This window comes from Athene cunicularia (genome assembly GCF_003259725.1).
Source record: "Athene cunicularia isolate RWA chromosome 9 unlocalized genomic scaffold, athCun1 chr9_part2, whole genome shotgun sequence".
Classification (NCBI taxonomy): domain Eukaryota; kingdom Metazoa; phylum Chordata; class Aves; order Strigiformes; family Strigidae; genus Athene; species Athene cunicularia.
Genome location: NW_020799111.1, coordinates 2,293,304 through 2,312,055, shown reverse-complemented (window position 1 = coordinate 2,312,055; position 18,752 = coordinate 2,293,304). Strand labels below are relative to the sequence as shown.

Here is an 18,752-nt window from a genome sequence, read left to right as displayed (position 1 = left end):
AAGCAGTAAAATATTTCTTCAAACACATGCGGAGAAATTCTATAGGACAAATAGACAATGAGCATCTAAAAAGACCACTCAGAGGCCATAAGGTTTCAGTGAAGAAATTAGGTGAGTTCTTTGTACCTCTTTACCATAGAATTGCTGAAGGTGTGTCTGTGCTGGTATCCTTCACAGGGGTCTTTGACAATCTAATTGACACTGAGGCATCAGTAGAATATGCTGTGGAACAAATTAAATGCCTACTAACAGACCTGCAGCACCAGTAACTAGTAGAAACAGCATAATTTTTCTCTTAAAGCCAGATTTTTTATTTCTGTATTAAGGATAAAAGACAATACACAAATGGATAAGAAACTCTTCAGCCAAACTTATGGGCTAGAATTTGACTTGAGACTCCTGTGCTTTTTGTATTCCAGAGAAGGCATTAACCAAGACCTGATACACTTACCACCCTGCATCTCTGAGCAGTTCATTGAGCTGCTGTGTCAGTACAGCCCAGACCAGGTTCTGGAGACGCTTAAAGTCCTGGAATACTGCAGACTGGAAGAAGCCATCCAGGTAAGAGAGACACATATAAGGACAGGGCCTAGAGGAAGCGTTCAGATCAGCTCCTACCTCTTTAAACTACTGTAAAAGTACTTTAGCTTAGGTTGTGGATTAGTTCATGGATACTCTCCCAATCCATTTCTAACACTGTTTGTCCCCTTGAGCAGCTAATCTGCTCTCCTCCAGCATGTTTAGCTATATTTAATATACTGATTTTGAGTTTGGTCTCAGGGCTAATAAGAAAAAGGCCGTTAGTGCTCGGAAGCTACTGAGTAACTGCAGAATAGAGACTGGCTCTGATAATGTTGATTAATATATTGAAGGTATATGAAATCACGGGCCTGGGGTTTTTTGGAAAGCAACGCTGCCAAAATTTGACTAGCACTGGGAGAGCAACTATTTCTTCCCTTTATGAAAACTTTAACAATAATCTGTCCTTGATCTTGATTTATAGTTCGGGGTTTGGTTTGGGTTTTTTTGTTTGTTTGGGTTTTTTTAAGATTCTAATGCTGATGGTGGCAATAGTGCAAGATGAGGAATAAATGCAGTGTAGCTGGGAGTGGGGTGGGGAAGTAGGAGTGCTGTTCAGATGGAGTAACATGCCTGTGAACACATGGAGACACAATCCTTTGTGACCATCTGGTCATCATTGTCTTGTGGAGAAAACAAAGACTGGCAGATTTCTTAAGATAGACGTTTACCTTGTTTTGGTTTTTCTTTTTTTCTTTTAACTCAGATAACCCAGAAACACCAGCTCCATGAAGCTTCTTCATATTTACTGGAGAAGAAGGGAGATATCCATGGTGCCTTTTTGGTTATGCTTGAGGTACAGTACACTGAAATCCTGAATGTGGCATTTTTGCCATGGCAGCGTGGCGTGGCATGACATGCCATCAGCATGGTGGCCTATGTTAAGGTTTGATATTGTCATTGCTTCTTAATTTGTTTCCCACTAGAATCCATGGAAGCATTTACCTCTGTAAAACAGCAATATGTTGAGTTGTCTGCAGGCTCAGCAGATCAGTATATTTTTCTTGCATGTCTTCAAACACATAGTAAATAATTTACTATTAACTAATGGATAGTAGCTATTAACTAATAGATGATGCTGAAATTTGTTTTTCTTAATCAAAAATCATCTTTCGACTCCTGTTTTCCGTATTTGGAAAGACATTTATGGTACGTTAGTCATACTGGGGAAGAAAATGAGGGTGAGCCCTTGCAACCATATCTTTTAAAAACACCTCTATCAAGATTCTGCAAGTTGTCTGTTCTGAGTTTTCTCTCTCGTTTCAGCAATTGCAGAGCAAGTTGCTGATGCTTACACAAGATGATGAAAGTAAGAGTTATCAAGTTAAATTCTTTTTTCTGTTAAAAAGAGATAAACACAGAAATGTAAAGTACATATGCCTGACACCTGGCATAATGGGATCCTATTTCGTGTTTTTTAGGTATTGCAGTGACATTTTTCCTAACTTATATTCACATGGCTTTGGTTGTTGTTCTGCTGACGCTTCCTTACTTTGTTACTGATCTTGTTAGAAATTCAGAACAAGCTGTGATGGATGTTTTTTCTGTGTGGTGTGTGTGGTCAGCTGTCCTGTTAGCTTTTTTGATTGTGACTGGTACTCTTGCTGGCTTACCAGATATGTTTCCTAAGTTAGAATCCACTCAGACTCATTACTGAGCTTTACCAGGCATTATACATGAACAATGATGAGAGACATCTGGAAGTAGCTTTTTTTCAAGCAAACTTCTCAGAGAAGAAAGAGTGTTCTGCCTACAGAAAATTAATATATGCACAGGTGCACTGTTCACTAGGCCAAGGACTCATGGGCATCTAATTAAATACAGTGCCCATATTTGTTACTTAATTGTATCCTAAACCACAGCTACGATCTTCCTTTTACGATTACATGAAAAATTTTATATGCCCAATTTATTGTGCTATTCAGGAAAAGTTCCAAAAATCAGAACCTGTCTTTATATAGCTGTTCACTGTAGTGAACAGACTTTAGATGAACAGCGTGATTTCATTTTTAAGAATGATTGGGCGTTAACATACCTAATAGTTTTTAGAATTGCAATTATTTTTTTTCTGCCAAAACTTAGGCTCAGCTGAGCAACCCTTGCTGGAAAATATTGAAGATACCTTAATGAAAACAATTGCCCTTTGCCAGAGAAATTCACACAATTTAGACCAGCAACAGCGAGAGGTAAGGTAACAAAAAAATGTATCACTAAAATCAACAAAGGTCTCTGCATCTCCTGAAACTTTCTCTGTACATGCTTCTTCCTTTCCCCATCTATTGGATACTGATACATCTTAATCAGTCATTTTGTTCTTCTTGCAGTGGTTCAGGTTTTAGATCCACAGGAGAGAAATCCTCACTTGTAGGGGCAAAGCACAAAATAAAGTGAAGAAGCAGATGAGACAACATCCTTTCCCTCATTTTTAGCTCCAGTTGAGATTTTGACTTGAATGTCAGACACTAAAGAAGCATAGTAAGGTTTGAGCTAGGTTTATGATGGCACAAAGCTGACGCTGCAGAATGTTGCTGTTCTGAATATGTTCACAAATCCTGAATTTAATGTCAGCCTGGTCTTTGAGGGATGGAGACAATGTGTCTGGCTTGAGCACTTGCATAGAAAAAACTGGGTTTGCCTGCCTCCTTGTACTGAGGTTGCCTTTCCATTTTGTCAATGTCAGTGACATAGAAGGGGTCTTTACTCCTAAGATTATGCATAACTTATGCAACTGAACTGAAAACTGAGAACACTGCTCCTGTGTCTGAAGAGGTGGCATTTCTGGAAGTTAAAAATGCTGTAATTTCTTCCAAGCACTGTCCAGTGTATGAGGTGACCTCAGTTTATTCTCTTAAATGATTGTTTTGGGCAACAAATAGCTGCTGTGTTTTGTTGAAGAGGTGTCTGCATGCACACCCTGAGTGCTTTTGGCCCACCTGCCTACTTGGATAGATTTGAGTTAGTGTTTGCACTTCCACCTGCTGGAATTGCTTTGTTGATGCCCAAGTAAGATTGGACTCTGGTCAAATGAAGGACCAGCTTTCCTGGTGCAATATTATGTGAATTTTCACAACTCCTGTGTCCTGCCTGGAGAATTTAGATGCCCCTTTCCAGTTGGGATCTATTTATTGTGCTACCCGTTACGTAAGCAGCCTACACCAGAGAGTTTGCAGCTCACATGGAAAAGTAGTTGGGGCCTGAATGAAGTAAAAGTAAATTGTCACAATTCCAGCAAAGAAATGGGTGAGAATGGAGAAGAGGAAGCAACAGGAGCCAAAGGCCTTCTGTGCTTAGATCCCAGCCAAATAGTATCTTGGTCTAAGAAATGAGCAATCTAGACTGAAAGCAGATTCCTAAGTGCTTTGCTCTGAGGTTATTTTAACATGTTTCAGTTCTGTTCTATTGCAGTAATGAGAAATGTAGTTCTGTGCTTCAGAATGTGGAAGTGAGTCTTTGGAAATGGACCCTGACACTGGTCACAGCTCATTTTTTAGTACTGCTGTGTTCTTACTGGTTGTTTTTTTTTCCTCACACATGATTATTTTAGGCCCTCTGGTTTCCCCTGCTGGAGGCTATGATGTCCCCACAGAAATTGGCTGGTTCTTCACAGTGTCGATACTCCGAATGTAAGTATTTTGGCTTTTGTGATCCCAAACATTAATCAAAATCTGTGTGCTGTCTCTCCTCCTCTACCAAATGAATAGAAGAAAAGAAGTTTTGTTACTCAACTCCTATATTTGCTGCTCCTGCAGTAGATCTGAACTGCAGTGGCTGTAGGACTGAGCTCTGGCTGGGCCTTTGGTAGGCTGCAGCTGTCAGGTACTTTTTTTAAGTCATGAATGCAAGAGGGACCCTACTGTAGCCTCTGCTAATATGCTGGTTCCATTTAGGATGTAGGATGGTCTCTTTGAAAAAGCCAAGGTGCACAGCATGTACAAAGGCTTTCGAGGTTGTAAGTAGGTTGCAGTCTGCACTTTAGGAACTTCTGATATAATACACTGTCATCTTCTGTACTAGCTTTTTTGTACATTTATCCCTGCACCAGTCTATTGTAGATAAAATCAGTAGAACTTGAGTACATCAGCTAAATACTCTACTCCAGTTGTAGTGCCCTGAATCTGTTGTGGGTGTTGGCAGCACATCTTCAAAAGCCTCCCTTTGTGGGAGACTTAAAACATTTAAGAAGGGGCTTAGGTACTGTGGTCTTGGGACAGAATAAGGGCTTTTGGTCCATTCCAGCCCTGCTCTCCACAGTGATTGTAGTTCTGCGTGGTTAAGGATCACAGCATCTTACAGCTAAGTGTGGGGGTTACCATGCTGTCCTTCCTTCCTCTATTTATTTCTTTCCAGTGACTGTTAGCTGTATCTGCATTCCTGGGGATAGTCTTGCAGAGATCAGTAATCAAAAAAAAAAAAAAATCATCTCTCTTCCCTCAAATAATTTTTTTCCTCTAAATTCAGAATGCCCCCTAGATTATCCATTTTTGGGATCTAATGCCTGAAGAAAAGTAATAATCTGAAGTGATACCAGAAATGATGAGAGAATAATACACTTGGATGCTGCATTACTATTTTGTATTCATTCCTAATGTGCATACTTCCCTAACTGCTCTCATTAGCTAATTATCCCCACAAAGAAGCTGAATTGCTGGGCCTGTGCATATCTTGTTATTGGCTCTTACTTTGGGGAACTGGGGATCAAGGAACAAGTTTCATCAAAAGGGTAATGTTAGGAAGTTATAGAGTCTGTGGGACTATAACATGGACAGCGCCTCCAAATTGGTTTTTGGTAGCAGTAGAAAAAGTGAATGACAGTGCTACAAAGTTGGTCTCAAAATTTGAATGGTTATTGTAGGTAGGGTGTGGGAGGGGAAGGAAGAAGCATTGTGGTATCAAACTTTTAAATATAAATGTACTTTCTGATACAAAAAGCTGAGTGTGCTTAGTGCAAAACATGCAGAAGAAAAAAATACAAAACCCCTTCTCAAACTAGAAAACATGAACTGAAATAAAACTCTTAATCTGAAAGACTGATCTCTCTTTACTCCTTGAATCCTAATGAACTGCTGGTGGCTTTTATGTTTGATATTTCAGCTTTGAAGAGTTTGACAATGCAAGTGCTGAACAACATGGCTGCATTTATCGCTCTTCCTTCAATCCTGCAGAGAATTCTACAGGTGAGTTTCTGAAGAGAAGAAGCTTTTACCAAGCCGTGCTACTCAGTAATGGGGAAGAGCTGAACACATTGCTGATGTGACAGCCATTTCCAGGTTGTTAAAGATCAGATTAGCTAATTGTCTTGTTCAGAATATTTCAGTAAAAGTTCAGTTGGTGAGATATAAATTGGAAAATCTGATAAAAAGACCTGGAAGACTTGATGCTCTGAGGAGACATGTGGGAACACAGAGACCTGTGAGAAGATAATTGAGGTAATTTCTGCAAACTAAGTAAAATATTATCTCAAATGTTGTGATTACTTTGAACTGAAATTTAGCAGTTTTAGGGGTAAAGCCATTATGAAGTTGTCATAATTGTTGGAACTAAATTTGTTGAAAGCCATTTGGCTAAGGCTCCGGAATGGGCAGTTGTGAAAACACTAAAGCAAAATTTGTAGGCTTTGGAGAAAGAAGTCACAACTGGGCCATTTTGATTGATGGCACAACGTATTATTTTAGAGATGTTAGTGAGCAGCAAACACCCTGTAGAAGAAGTAATTTCAAAGGGGAATTTTGGGTGGAATGATCACAAGCGGATATGATTTGTTAATTTGCAGAATAGATGAAAGATGAGGTTGGGATTTAATAGCAAACCTTGAGAAATGCAGAAAATGAATTAGAGAAATTGTCCGCATTGTGGAGTGGAATGATTGAAGGGTTGAGAACATGATGAATTACTCTTCAGGGTTTCTACTCCAGATGAGAGAAGAAAATGTAGAAAAAGGCTTACAGGCTTCATGGGGTGAACACACACCTTTAACAACCTATTAGTTTTATCTTAATATTATGTACAATCTTGAATTTTGGAAAAAATCATAATTAAAGACAGTGAAAGATGTTGTAAAAGGGTGGATGAAAGCATAATCAAATGAAATGTGGTTTTATCAAAGGTAGAAAGTGTCAAGCAAACTCAATGGCTCTTCAATAACTTACTTTGTCTAGTTTTAACTGGGGCATTAGATACAGGTTTCTTATTGGGCTTGCTTTGATGTTTAATGTGGGCAGGAAATGATATAGAAGCTATGAATTAGTAAGTGGGGAGGTTGACAGGGAGGCTTTCCTGGGTTGTGTTGAGAACTACCAGACTGGTGTGAGAAGCAAACCAGCAACTACTGTGAAGATAACACAGCTGGGAGGGATTGCAGTGTGGAGGAGGATCCTGTTCTCCCTTGGGATGAATAGAAATTCCTGTTTGCAGTCTTCAAATATTTCATCCCATTTCTGTTCTTAGCAGAAACAGAAAAACCCTTTTCTATAGAGGCTGGCATTCATGTCCTGGAGGCAACAGATGAGTGATATGTATTTATCAGTTGTACAGTGAAATGGTTGCTGTGATGGCAGGATTGCAAAGGATAATGGGATGCTTATGGTGCATCAGGTGAGGTACTTTTATTAGGGACAGAAATGTGTAAGGCATTAGTTAAAGCTGCGTGTGCAACTCTGGTCACTGGGTTTGGAGGCAGGAGGAAATTGCTCTTGTTCATTCCACTTCCCTGGTCAGCCTTACAAATTCAGTCTGACAAAATAAAGATTTTAAAAGGCAAATGTTTTTGTACAACCGGAGCAAAAAACGGGAAGAGATGATGACTTTCTAAAATGCATTTAGAGAGAAGGACTGAATTTCAGGTAAAGAATGTTAGTATCAGAACTTCATAAAGTAGGAATAGTAATTGGTACTTTGTAGCTCAGAAACAGGTGTAGGGAAAATAGTGTCATAAAACTCATTAGAAAATCCTATGGAAGGTGGTATTTGCTTTACAGGATCTCTAAATAAGTTGACTTTGCCTCTTAACACTGTTTTATAGATGCACTCACACACCTAAGATGTATGGGAGTGAATGATGTGACCTGGATTGTTTGTGGGCAGTAGAGAGGGTGTCAGCCCCTCGCTGCCTCTCTGGGCTTCCTCTGATTGGTGATGACAACTTAGGCTTGGACAGCTTAGTTAATGTCCTTCAGAAGTTGATGGCTGTTATAAGGTGGATTTTTGCCTCTGAATCTTAGTTAAGCTTCCGTAAATCAGAGAGACCATATTGCTGCACACTTTGTTTTCCCTTGTTTGGAACCCAGGTTTGAAATACACATCTATAGTCTGCGCCCCTGTTGGGCTAACAGCAAAATGGTGTGTGATATTCTGCAAACTTGTCATCCTCCTCACATTAGAACATGGGGTCTTCCACTGTCATTGGTCTGTCCTGGCCTCATCAGTCTGTTCCCTTCAGTGCTTGACACCCTTCTCAGCTTTGCAGCTGGGAACAGTGTCCTTTGTTACCAAGACAGGCCATTCATTTAACCTTTTGTTCTTGTGCTTAAAAACACATATTTCCATTTGTACTATGTTCATACCAAGCTTTGTTTCTGGATTTCTGGGATTGCATTGCTCTATGTCACTTTTGCTTGTGTGTTTGTAGCTGTGTTGTACGAAACTGTGAAACTTCAGGGCTTGCACTGGATGCCTCTAGGAGTTTCTCTGCGGCGGGCGGAGGAAGCAAGCAGCCGATTCAATGTGAATGATAGAGCAAGCTTCAACTTTATTGATAGAAATCACACCTTATATAAGCAGTCTACAATACACTACTTGTAACACTATTGGATACATTTAAGAAACTACGTTATAATATCTCAGCCATTGGATACATCTAAAAAGTCACATTATAATATCCCAGCCCCTTGTAGCATCTCTGGTATGCATAAACATCTTTCTTGCTGTGAACCTGCTTCTCTCCCAGGGTTGTTTTGCTTTCACCCCCAAGGTCATAATGCGCCCCAACTTATCTCTGTGTTCTCACAACAATCCTCGTTAGCACAACTGAGCCCTGGGTCTTCATCCTTGTTTACATAACTGTACCCTGGGTTCTTTCCTTTGTTTACCTCAGGTGACTGGGACCGACTTCTGCAGGGAGCTATGGCCGACCAGCTCCTGCAGGGAGCTATGGCCTTGCTCTCTGCAAGCCGTTCTCCAACATTTCTCTTTGGGTTTTATTTTGGTGCACAGCATGGCTCGTGGAAGAATGTTGCTTTGAATTCAGCTGGAAAGATGATGTTGGGAATGGTGATGAGCCTTACCATGTGGCCATGTCTTTGCGTGCTCAGCTGAAATGTTCAGGGGTTCTGAACCCTTGCCATGTTTGGGATCAGCAAAGAAACTGCTGTGTTAGACAGCAGGGAGCACTGGATTTTTTTGCCTCTCTGTGTAGTGTGACCTGTCATATGCTTCCTTGGATTATCTGAGGATGCCTTTTATTCTTGTCCTGCAGAGAAGAGTAACAACAGGGCACGTATACACGGTGTTTCCCCAGAATACTCTTATCTCAACAGCTTTCTCTGCTAGAAAGATCTCTATTTTGTTAGCCCTGGGTGGCTATTCCTTTTGCAAAGCTGTGTTGTTGCACTTTGAAGCCATGTAGAAATTCTAAACCCTGGTGCCAAACCGTTCTGTCTTGGCTCTGAGCAGTATGTAAGCCCCTGTTCAAAACGTTAGTCATGTACCACTTGTAACTGTGGCCATAAGTAAATTCTTAAACCAGCTCTTCTGGGCCCTGGAGAACATAACAGCCTTTCCCAAGCCCTAGAAATATTTCTGTGAAACCCAGAATCAAAGTGGTGCTTGTCTGAAAATGCCCTCACAAGCTGTTCCAACAGATCTTGGTGTTAGAGCATAGATGCACTGGAGCTGCAGGTTTGGAAGGTAGAACAGCTGCTCAGGAATTAGAATCACAGAATCATCTAGGTTGGAAAGGACCCTGGAGATCATCTAGTCCAACCATTCGCCTAGCACAGTTCCCACCTGCAGCATATCCTTAAGCTCTAAATTGACCCTACTCTTGAACACTTCCAGGGATGGGGACACCACCACCTCCCTGGGCAGCCCATTCCAACTCCTAACAACCTGTTCTGAATTAACTGGGGCATTTTTTTGTAAAATGGAGGACATCAGTAATCTGAGGTAGATTACCTTGCCTTTTCTGAAAAGGAATTAGAGTATTCCAATTTTAGTGGACTGTTCTTCCTCTTCTGGACTTAGCTGCTTATAGACTTTACTTTATGCAAATGTCAACTTTGCAACCAAAATGCTTTGCTAAAGGCACCTTGTAAAGGGCTATGACCTGACTCCACAGCTTTCACAGAAAATAGGTAGGCTCCTGGCATCTGCTTATTACAGCATATTGACTCAACTTTATATAATTGAAGTCATGTAAAATAATGATTTTATGTTCTTACTCATCCTTAATAATGTTGTAAAGTTATTTACTAAATAGAAAGTCTAAAATAACCATATTAGGAGAGATACAAGAGGAATCCTCTTGAGCATTAAGAAAAATTCCATGTCTTTAAGGATGTGAATGCTGTCTGAAGAGGGCTGAAAGGTTGAGTGTTAATTCCCTTACAAAGCTGTAATCTTTCATGAATGTTTTGTAAGTAGCTGCAGCTGATGCCTATTACAAAATGGAGAACTGGAGAAGCCAGAAATTTAAAATTTACCTGTAGGAGCCCCAAAGTAGGGAAGGAACCTCTAAAATCTGTTACAGAGTGGAAGCAGAAAGATCAAAAAAGCCTTTGTTTGAATTTTTTCCATCCCTGCTTAGGGCCCTGCCTGTTTTTTTTCTTCCAGTCCTGAAGGTCAACACTGGAACTAGTTTTATGTGCAATAGTTGCTCTGTCCCCTTGCAGATGGGACGAGCTGCAAGCAAATGTGTTTTCTGAGTTCATAGTGCATTTATTAGCACAGTTCTGTGAGTGCAGTTAGCAAAGAAAGTGCTATTTCCTGGAGCTAGGAAGAAGTCGGAAATGGAGGAAACAGAACTGGCTGAAAGGCTGCGTGAGCACTTCTGGATTACATCTGGATACCCGCCAGCTGTTCCTGATCTGTGTGTTGGAAGCAGCACTGGGCAGCAAGCTTGGCTTTGCCTTTCCATGCTGAGCCTTGCCATGTCCCCAGGGAAATACTAGCCTGGAAAGTGTAGCTGTGATCTGTTCCTGGCTTGGTGCAACTTACTGTTATTAATGTGCCATCCTGTACAGTGTATTTGGAGCATGCATGAATTCCAAACTGAGACAAATTTTATAAGGTGGAGTTAATGAAACATATTCCTCCATAAATGTACGTGATCCCGCAAGGCTTTTGTGACTGTAAATTTTGTGGGGTCTGAAACCAGGAAACTGGAAGAAAGCATTATAACTTGCTGGAAATGTGAAATTACAGCTCTGGATTCCCTGCTCAAGGAGGTAGACAGCTGCAGCCCAGGCCTGTGAAGCACTGTCTTCAGTGGCTGCTGGCAGGAAATGTGCAGGAGCTTCACCACTTGTACTTGACTGCCAGGCTCAGTGTAAGGCTTTGTGGGACCACACAGCTCCTCTTCGGAGATAAGTCCGTTCTCTTCCTACCTGTCATTTTTTTAGAGATCATTAAGCATGACTTGAGAAAAACTGAGCAACTAAAAGTTGGCCCTCAGACTCGCATTCTTCCTCTGCAAAGCTGTAGGTGACTCTTTTATTCCCCTCTCTTCATATATCTTCTTCCTCCTCTATCCAGGTGAGAAACAAGGTGCTTTGGAAGTCTCTACTTGCATCTTGGGAAGTTTGAGTTTCTATATGTGAATGATTGTGTAGTTTGTGAGTTACCTGTTTAAGATTCTTTGGCCATATTACTTGAGTGCTTTAGAAAAGTATATGGTGGATGCAAAAAGAACTTACTGTTATGGATCATGTACATGCTGCCTTGGAAGTCCCGAGTTCCCCGTTGCCTTCCATAATTCATATGGTGACTCACTGTAGTATACTTTGTATGCTGTTGCTTCACAGTTATGCCTGTAGAAAGAAAACTTAGTGTTGTTTGAGGCTGTACTGTTCACCTAGCAAAAAAGTAGCCTCTGCAACATGTCAGGCTCTTCTGTATATTCCAAATCTACAACTGGTTTTGACTCAAGTGATATTACTCAGGGCTGTTCAAAAGTTGCCTGATTTAGTTTCTGTAGCTGTTTTGCTGATCTCTCTGGGTATCCTGAAGTGTAACCTGCATGCTACTTTAGTTGTCTCTGTCAACTTGCTTTTTCACTCTTGATTATCCTTTCTGTCCCTCACTCTTAGTCCCAGCATGGAATCAGTCTCCTTTTCTCATTCCTCTCATCCAGAGCTTGTTCATCAGCTCCTTCTGTTCCAGTTTCCACCATATCTCCATCATTTTTCTACTCTCTAGGCTAGTTTCCTTTTCACATTTTGCCAGTCTGTCTCTATTTTTTTTGCCAATGTTTTGTCCATTCTACCAGTCAGCTTCCTCAGTTTCCAGCAGGCTTCCCCCATATCCTTCCCAGCAGGGCAAAATGATTTTTTCCAGGTCCAATTCAATAACTGTCTGCCAGTCTCTGGGATTTGTGTGTTACACAAAGATGATTTCCCCTGATCTTCTTCTGAGGTGCTCCTGAGTAGACTTGTTCTGATTATAGTCATGTGTGTGCCTTGCTGGTGCTGGTTTGGGGAGGGGAGGGCACAGCCTTGCTCTTACGCAGATGAGACTGGCTGCGCCACAGAGACAGAACTGAAGCTGGGCTGCGCAGTGTGCATCACACCACTTCTTTGCTTCCCGTTTATGTTAAAGACACAAAGACAGCCTGGATCCCAGCTGGTTAGCCAGCATCTTGCAGGGCATCTTCTTTAGGGTAACATCGTTGTGTTGTGTTCTAGTCTGATCTTGCTGTCGCTGCAAAGACAAGTAGGAGGAAGTTGTGTTCCTGGCACGTGTGTATTGGAAATGATGCCATGCTGCACATTAGTAGGGGACAGGGCACCTCTGCAATGCATGGTGAGATCTTTCAGGGTCAGTTCTGCCTAGAAGATCCTAGTGCTGGTGGATGCTAGCCCTTGTGGCCCCGAGGAGCTGTCAGCAATCTCTCAGCATGCTGGTTGTTGGTATTTCCTGTTGTGGTCCAGTGCACACATGAGCAGAAGCTTGCTGTCTTGTGCAACAGGGCCCAGCAGGAGAGAAGTGCATTGCAGAAGTCTCTCCTCTCTTCCAGTGCTTTGCCCATCTCTGCCTGTTTGAGAGGCATTGTCTTGGAGAGCAGCTCCCAAAAGGCTCCTTGCTAAGCTCAGTCCAGAACAGGGAGATGCATCCCAGATCAGGGTTCCTGTACTGCACTGAGCAATGAATGCTTCAGAGGGTGCTAGGGTGGCTGTGGAGGAGAAGGGGATGTTTGGTTGGGAGCAGGCCTTGAGGGGAGGTGGTTGAGATGCACCAGGGCCTTGACTTGTAGAACAATCCTTCACTTGTGCTGCTGGGACATGGAAATAAAGCTGTTCAGGGCACATGGAGAGCGTCCCTGCAGCAACAGAAGAGCCCCAGGCACCTGTTCTCCAGATGATGTTTTGTTACCTGGGATGTGAGACCAGGATTGCCCAGAATTCCTGCATACTGCTGTGCAGCTGCACAGCTCAGTGGGTCTGTGCTCTTTCAGCTGCAGCTCAGGGGTTGTTGAATGAGCTTGGGGGTGACCTGGAGATGCAGAGACTCAGGAGTGAATTACCCACTGACCTGAGGCCCAGAGCCCTGCAGGCAGCACAGCAGACACTTATAAGAAGTTGGTGTCAAGTGGCAGCACAGGTGGAGTTGATACCTCCTGTGTCACTGTTTTCTGCTGTTTTCCTTGATATTCCTCAAGTGCATTCTCCAGTCAGCTCTTGCATCTCCCGAATGAAGTTTGCAAAGTCACATCTGAAGTATTTTGACCCAAACACAGTAATTAGTATTGATGTTATCATCTACTCAATTTTGATAATTACCAATTTTCCCATCAATACATAGGATAATTCTGCTGTCCTTGTGCATGTACAGCATCTTCAAATCTGGAGTCATAACTTCCGCTTGTGATGCCAATCTGGAGAGAAAAGAGAAAAAAGTCAGCATGGTCATATCCTGTGATTCAGCTGCAGCTTTTCGTTTCTTCATACAGGATCCAGTTTATGGAAAAGGGAAGCTCGGAGAAATTCAAGGACTTGTCTTGGGAATGCTGGACACTTTCAACTATGAACAAGTAAGTTGCATGCATTTCTGTTTCATCCACTGCTGTATACAGGAATTGATTTTAGCTATCTAGCCTAGTATTCTCTCATCTGCCATTTCTCTCTGCAGGGCAAAGTAAATGGACATGTAAGTGATTTATATTTGTGTGATTGGGGGAAGGGGAGTGAGTTTGTATTGCTCACAGACAGATGGCAAGTGAAGGGACTGACAGTTACATGACAAACACTTCTGGAGTTCAGCTAAATGTACTGGAAGGATGAACAACTGCTTTTTTTCCAGCTCATCCTGCAATTAGGGATTCAGAGGCACAAAACCAGTATATTTTGTCTTTTTATGTGGTTTTAAATAAGACCTCTTTAGTTAGGCTGTTCTGCCACTTCCCAGTGGTAATGCTGCACTTCCTTTGTCACCTGATGAGATTTCTCCTTTATCTCACTCCTGCCTTTCTCCGTCCAATCTCAAATCCCAGGTAGTATCCAAACGTCAACAGTTATCTAAAACTCCTTTTCCCCAAAACAGAACGCACAGTCTTCCTCCAAACTCACCCTCCCTCGTTCTGCCTACCATATGGCACTGCCCATCCTAGCTACTGCTCAGGCCTCTATGCAGCAGCATCCAATTTAAAAATAAAATGGGAAATAGCTTTACTTTAGAGGGCTGAACATGAAGCACCATTATCTCTGTTTGGGTTCTTGGTAAAGTTCTGCTCTGAGCAGAACAAGGTCCTCTGTCATTGCCTGGCAGTTGTCTGGTACACGCTGCATGTCACATCTGGACTAAGGCCAGATGTGAACCACTGGTGCAACCTCTGCAGCCTTTTATGAGTTGCTGCCACAGAGCATCGATAGATCATGGACCAGAGCACCTATGCCTGATACCTTTTGGTGCTGAAAGAAGTACTGACTGCTAAAAACTAAGGGTATTTTGTTTTATAAGGAATAAGGAATTACTGTTCTTGGCTTTTCAGAAATGGAAATCTCAGTTGGGAAGAACTAGCAGATGAAAAGTTCGGTGGGTTTTTTGTATTTTAATTGTGATAGTGCATTTGGGCTTTGATTTTTATCAGCACGTTTCTCCTAAAATGGGGAATGTAAGCAATAACTTATCAAGTAAAGGGAAAAGAAGGATGGTCTGGTATGGAAGATGACAAAATGAGCCTACCATGTCTCTTTTAATGCTCTTTGACAAAAATCAATAAAGGACTTATCTATTTAAGAGTGAAAAGGTATTGCCTCCATTAACATGTGATGAAAGGATGAGTATTTTGAGGACAGTGGCTAGAAAGCATAAAGAGAAGCAATTTTGTTGGGTTGGTTTTCTCTTAGTAATCTGCTAAGCTGCTTGTTATGAAGAATTGATTGGTATGGAGTTTCTGCAGTCTAGAGAGGACAAAATGACCTAGTTATTCTGTATATTGTCTTCCACACAGACTCTTTTAGAGACAACTACGAGTCTTTTAAACCATGATCTCCACTGGTCCCTGTGTAACCTAAGAGCTTCTGTCACTAGAGGGCTTACCCCAAAGCAAGATTACTGCTGCATTTGTCTACAACAGTACAAAAGAAGGCAAGAAACTGCTGATGAAATAATTGTTTTCAGGTAAGGGGGTAGGGTCACAGCTGTGATCATGTTAGTAGGTTTTTTTTAAAAAAAAAAAATAATTTTTTTAAAGTGACTGGTGTTTGACTTGCACAAGTAATTATATGTATTCCAGTGAGCTTGTATCCCTGCTTCCTTGCACTGTAAAAGGGCTGGCTAGTCAAAGTCATTAGAGACAGCCTTCTTTGCATGAAGCCAGCTCTGTATCAGCTGGAAAAAACTGCCTTACAATTCTGTGAGAGCTGTTCAGTAAGCTGTCCGTTTATCTGTCATCTCTCCCAGCAATGCAGTTTGTGCAGTTGCAGCGCACTGGGTTCATTTGCCTGTATTTGTACATCTCAGATCTACTTGCAGTCCTGGCTAGCTACTCTGTTGGCATCTCCGGTATTCCTGTCTGTGACCAGATGGCTGTAAAATAAGACAATTATTACCCTAGTATTATGATCTGCAGCTGTATCAGCAAATGGGCATCTACTGTTATTTTTGCAAGTCTAGAAATACTGCAGCAGAGTGTGAAGGTACAAAGGGAACGTGTGCACTGCTGATGTGTATTTACAGATAAGCAGTCGTCTTTTCCATTGACTGGTGATTTCCCCTCCGAAGTGCAGAGCTGTCGAGCTACGTTACCCTGCTTTCAAGCACCTAGCAGAATTCTTCTCTTTACAGCTGTGGCCACTTGTACCATTCGCTGTGTCTGCTGAGTAAAGAGTGTGGGACAGTAACTAAGGGCCTGATGAGGTGGATGTGCTATAAATGCAACTCAAGTAACAAGGGAGGAAAACTGATTGAGAACTTCTCAGAACTAAAAAAAGGAAGTGGAGCATCCTCAGCACAGGTAAGGTTTGTGAGGTGGTTTCTCTTCAAGTAAACTTCAAGCAGTGCTTATAGACTTTGCCACTTTGTTCTCATGTCTGTCTTTGCTTCCAGACAAGCCTGTGATCAGTAACTGTCAAACACTATCAGCAGCTAACTAGTCACACTTATGAATGTCATTTTGTTTTGGCGTGGGCATACAGAGCTGTGGAAGTAATGGAAATGTGTTCATCCAGAAGGTCTGGGAGCTGCTAGCCAATGTGAGGGGAAGCTGGATGCTTGCAGCTGATTGCCTGCTAGATGCATCAGCTGTTTTGTCTTGTTTGTGAGAGCCTGAGGACAGTTTCTTTCAAACTGTTTTTGGATGTTCTTTATATAAAACTTCTATTCAAAGCTGTCATGTTCCTTGTGGTTGGGTTGTGGAACCTCCTACCTTCCTAACAGATAACCTGGCTCTGAGTAAAAGATGTGGAACTGATTTGCCTCACCAAGTCAATGTTTTAAGAAGCTGTGTAAACAGGACCGATGCAGCTGAATTTGGGTGAGAGAACAGATAATGAGTTCATATTTATTGTCAGTATTTGTGTGCAAGAAGTTTCACCATCCCCAATTCTAACAGAAGTCCAGTCTCAATATGCATGCTTCTGTATTTTCCCTGGCATGGTACTGTAGATTGTAAGCAAAAATGGCAGGTAGCTTACGGGCATGTCTTTTAGGTATGTTGCACTGTGGGGAGCTGAGCTCTGCTGCCCTGTGCTCCAGCGAAGGCAGTCACTGGTAGGGGTTACTAAACACCTCAAGGTACTTGTGCATTTGTCACCACACAGATGCATGCAAAGCAATGTTGTTTCACTTCTGAAAACTAAGTAATTTAATCTTGAAGTATGTTTTTATAGTAGTACTGTAGTTTTCTCCTAGCAGATTATTTCAATTTCTGCCAAATCAATTCTGATCAAAAGATAGCTAACAGCATTAGTCAACTTCCATCAGCTTCTGTATTAACAAATAAAGAAGCTTCCTGCTTGAATGGGGGCCTGGGGGAAAAGTAATCTGTGAGGAATATATGGAGCACAGTACAATCTTTGCAGTCAAACTTATATAGAGACAAAGAAAAACTTTCCCAGGAGATTGTAAATCCACTGTGGTCCAAACAGTCTGTTTACAAATGTCATTGTTTTGTGTACCATCCTGATACACTGAAATATGCATACTGGTTCTAAAGTGAAGCAGATTCAGCAGCCCCATATTTTACCCTCTACACTTCTGCTCCAACGAAATGTGTGCAAATGAGTGTGACAGACCAGGTTTAGCTTTAGAAGCTAAAGGCAAAATTAAGTACTAAATCTATCATTCACCATTAAAGTGCCTTATAACTTGGTTATCACTGGATTCTTCATGGGCTAGTCACAGGGAGAACCCCTGTGTGTTAATACCAGTCTGGACATACGCTGTGGCAGAATGAAGTGGAAAATGCTCCAGATGATGTGGGAATGATCAGGACAGGGAAAAGACACTTCCCCTTATTTAACTGATCTGTCTGTGAAAGTGAGGGGCTGGCTGCGACTCAGGGCTTAAAGGGAGACCTGGGAAGACTGGATGGGGGAAAAAAAAGAGTTACAGCACAGATCTTCTAGCACTAGCTAGAAAATGTCCATGCCAGACCATCTGAGTGTGCTGGATGCTACCCTGCTGCCTGTCATGTGCTCTTGGCAGAGCAGCCCATCTCCTGCTCCGCACACAGCCGGCCCAGTGGAGCTTGGCTCTGGCTCTTCAGAGTCCAAGCACTGCCTCAAGCCCCCCTCCTCCTCCTGATGTCCCAGATCCTCTCCAAGTTTGTGATGTTCCTCACATATTTAAATGATAATATTTAACTGTTGTACTTGCATGTGATTAAACTGTTGCACAGTCAGATCTTAAAAAAGCTGAGTATTTTTAGACTTGGCAAAAGACTGTAAAATCTCTAGCTTCTCCAGGAAGTTTGTTTGTTTAACAATAGCTGCTCAGTAGTGTTAATTAACCCTGTGAAGGCAGCAGTCTGAGTTACAGAACAAGCGTTTTCTTTTGGGGGAAGTGCTCAGGACGCAGTGGAGGTGGGTGTGCGTATTGCCTGGCTCCGCAGGGGCCAAGAGCAGCAGGGTGAGGAGAGAGAGCTTCCTGGGGCACAGAAGTGCTTGCTGGACGCAGCTGGTGCATGCCAGTATGGCAGGGTTTGCTCTTGTGCAGCCTCAAGTAAATTTAAGCAGAGAATTAAGCATGAAAACAGCCAAGCTCCCCGTGCTTGTTTTGACATGACAGTGGTCTGTGCAGAATTGAGGTCTGTTTGAAAGGTGCTTTTTCTGCAGCAGCCTGACAGATAATGCATGATGCTGCAGAGAGGAGAAGCAGGCAAGCAACGGGACAGAAGGAAAGAGGTGACTGCAGGGCTCCTCCCCACCCAGAGCCACATTCATGTGTTCCCAAGAGTCTTCCTCAGCCTGGATCCAGGATAGCAGCAGTCACTGGTCTCTGGTGTCCCCCCAGGTGAAGAAGGG

The 18,752-nt window shown here is 42.2% G+C and overlaps 1 protein-coding gene across 3 annotated transcripts in view; it reads left to right on the top strand.

Annotated features, from left to right (window-relative positions):
• Window positions 1-18,752, top strand: part of VPS8 (VPS8, CORVET complex subunit) — an 86,800-nt gene that overhangs the window by 57,317 nt on the left and 10,731 nt on the right. For all 3 annotated transcript variants that reach the window (XM_026855426.1, XM_026855425.1, XM_026855424.1), the window contains 9 exons: window positions 420-561; window positions 1,286-1,375; window positions 1,846-1,888; window positions 2,662-2,765; window positions 4,124-4,202; window positions 5,671-5,753; window positions 13,739-13,819; window positions 15,239-15,408; window positions 16,075-16,243. In XM_026855426.1, coding sequence (XP_026711227.1) covers window positions 420-561; window positions 1,286-1,375; window positions 1,846-1,888; window positions 2,662-2,765; window positions 4,124-4,202; window positions 5,671-5,753; window positions 13,739-13,819; window positions 15,239-15,408; window positions 16,075-16,243 — 961 coding nt within the window. The remainder of the gene's footprint in view (window positions 1-419; window positions 562-1,285; window positions 1,376-1,845; window positions 1,889-2,661; window positions 2,766-4,123; window positions 4,203-5,670; window positions 5,754-13,738; window positions 13,820-15,238; window positions 15,409-16,074; window positions 16,244-18,752) is intronic.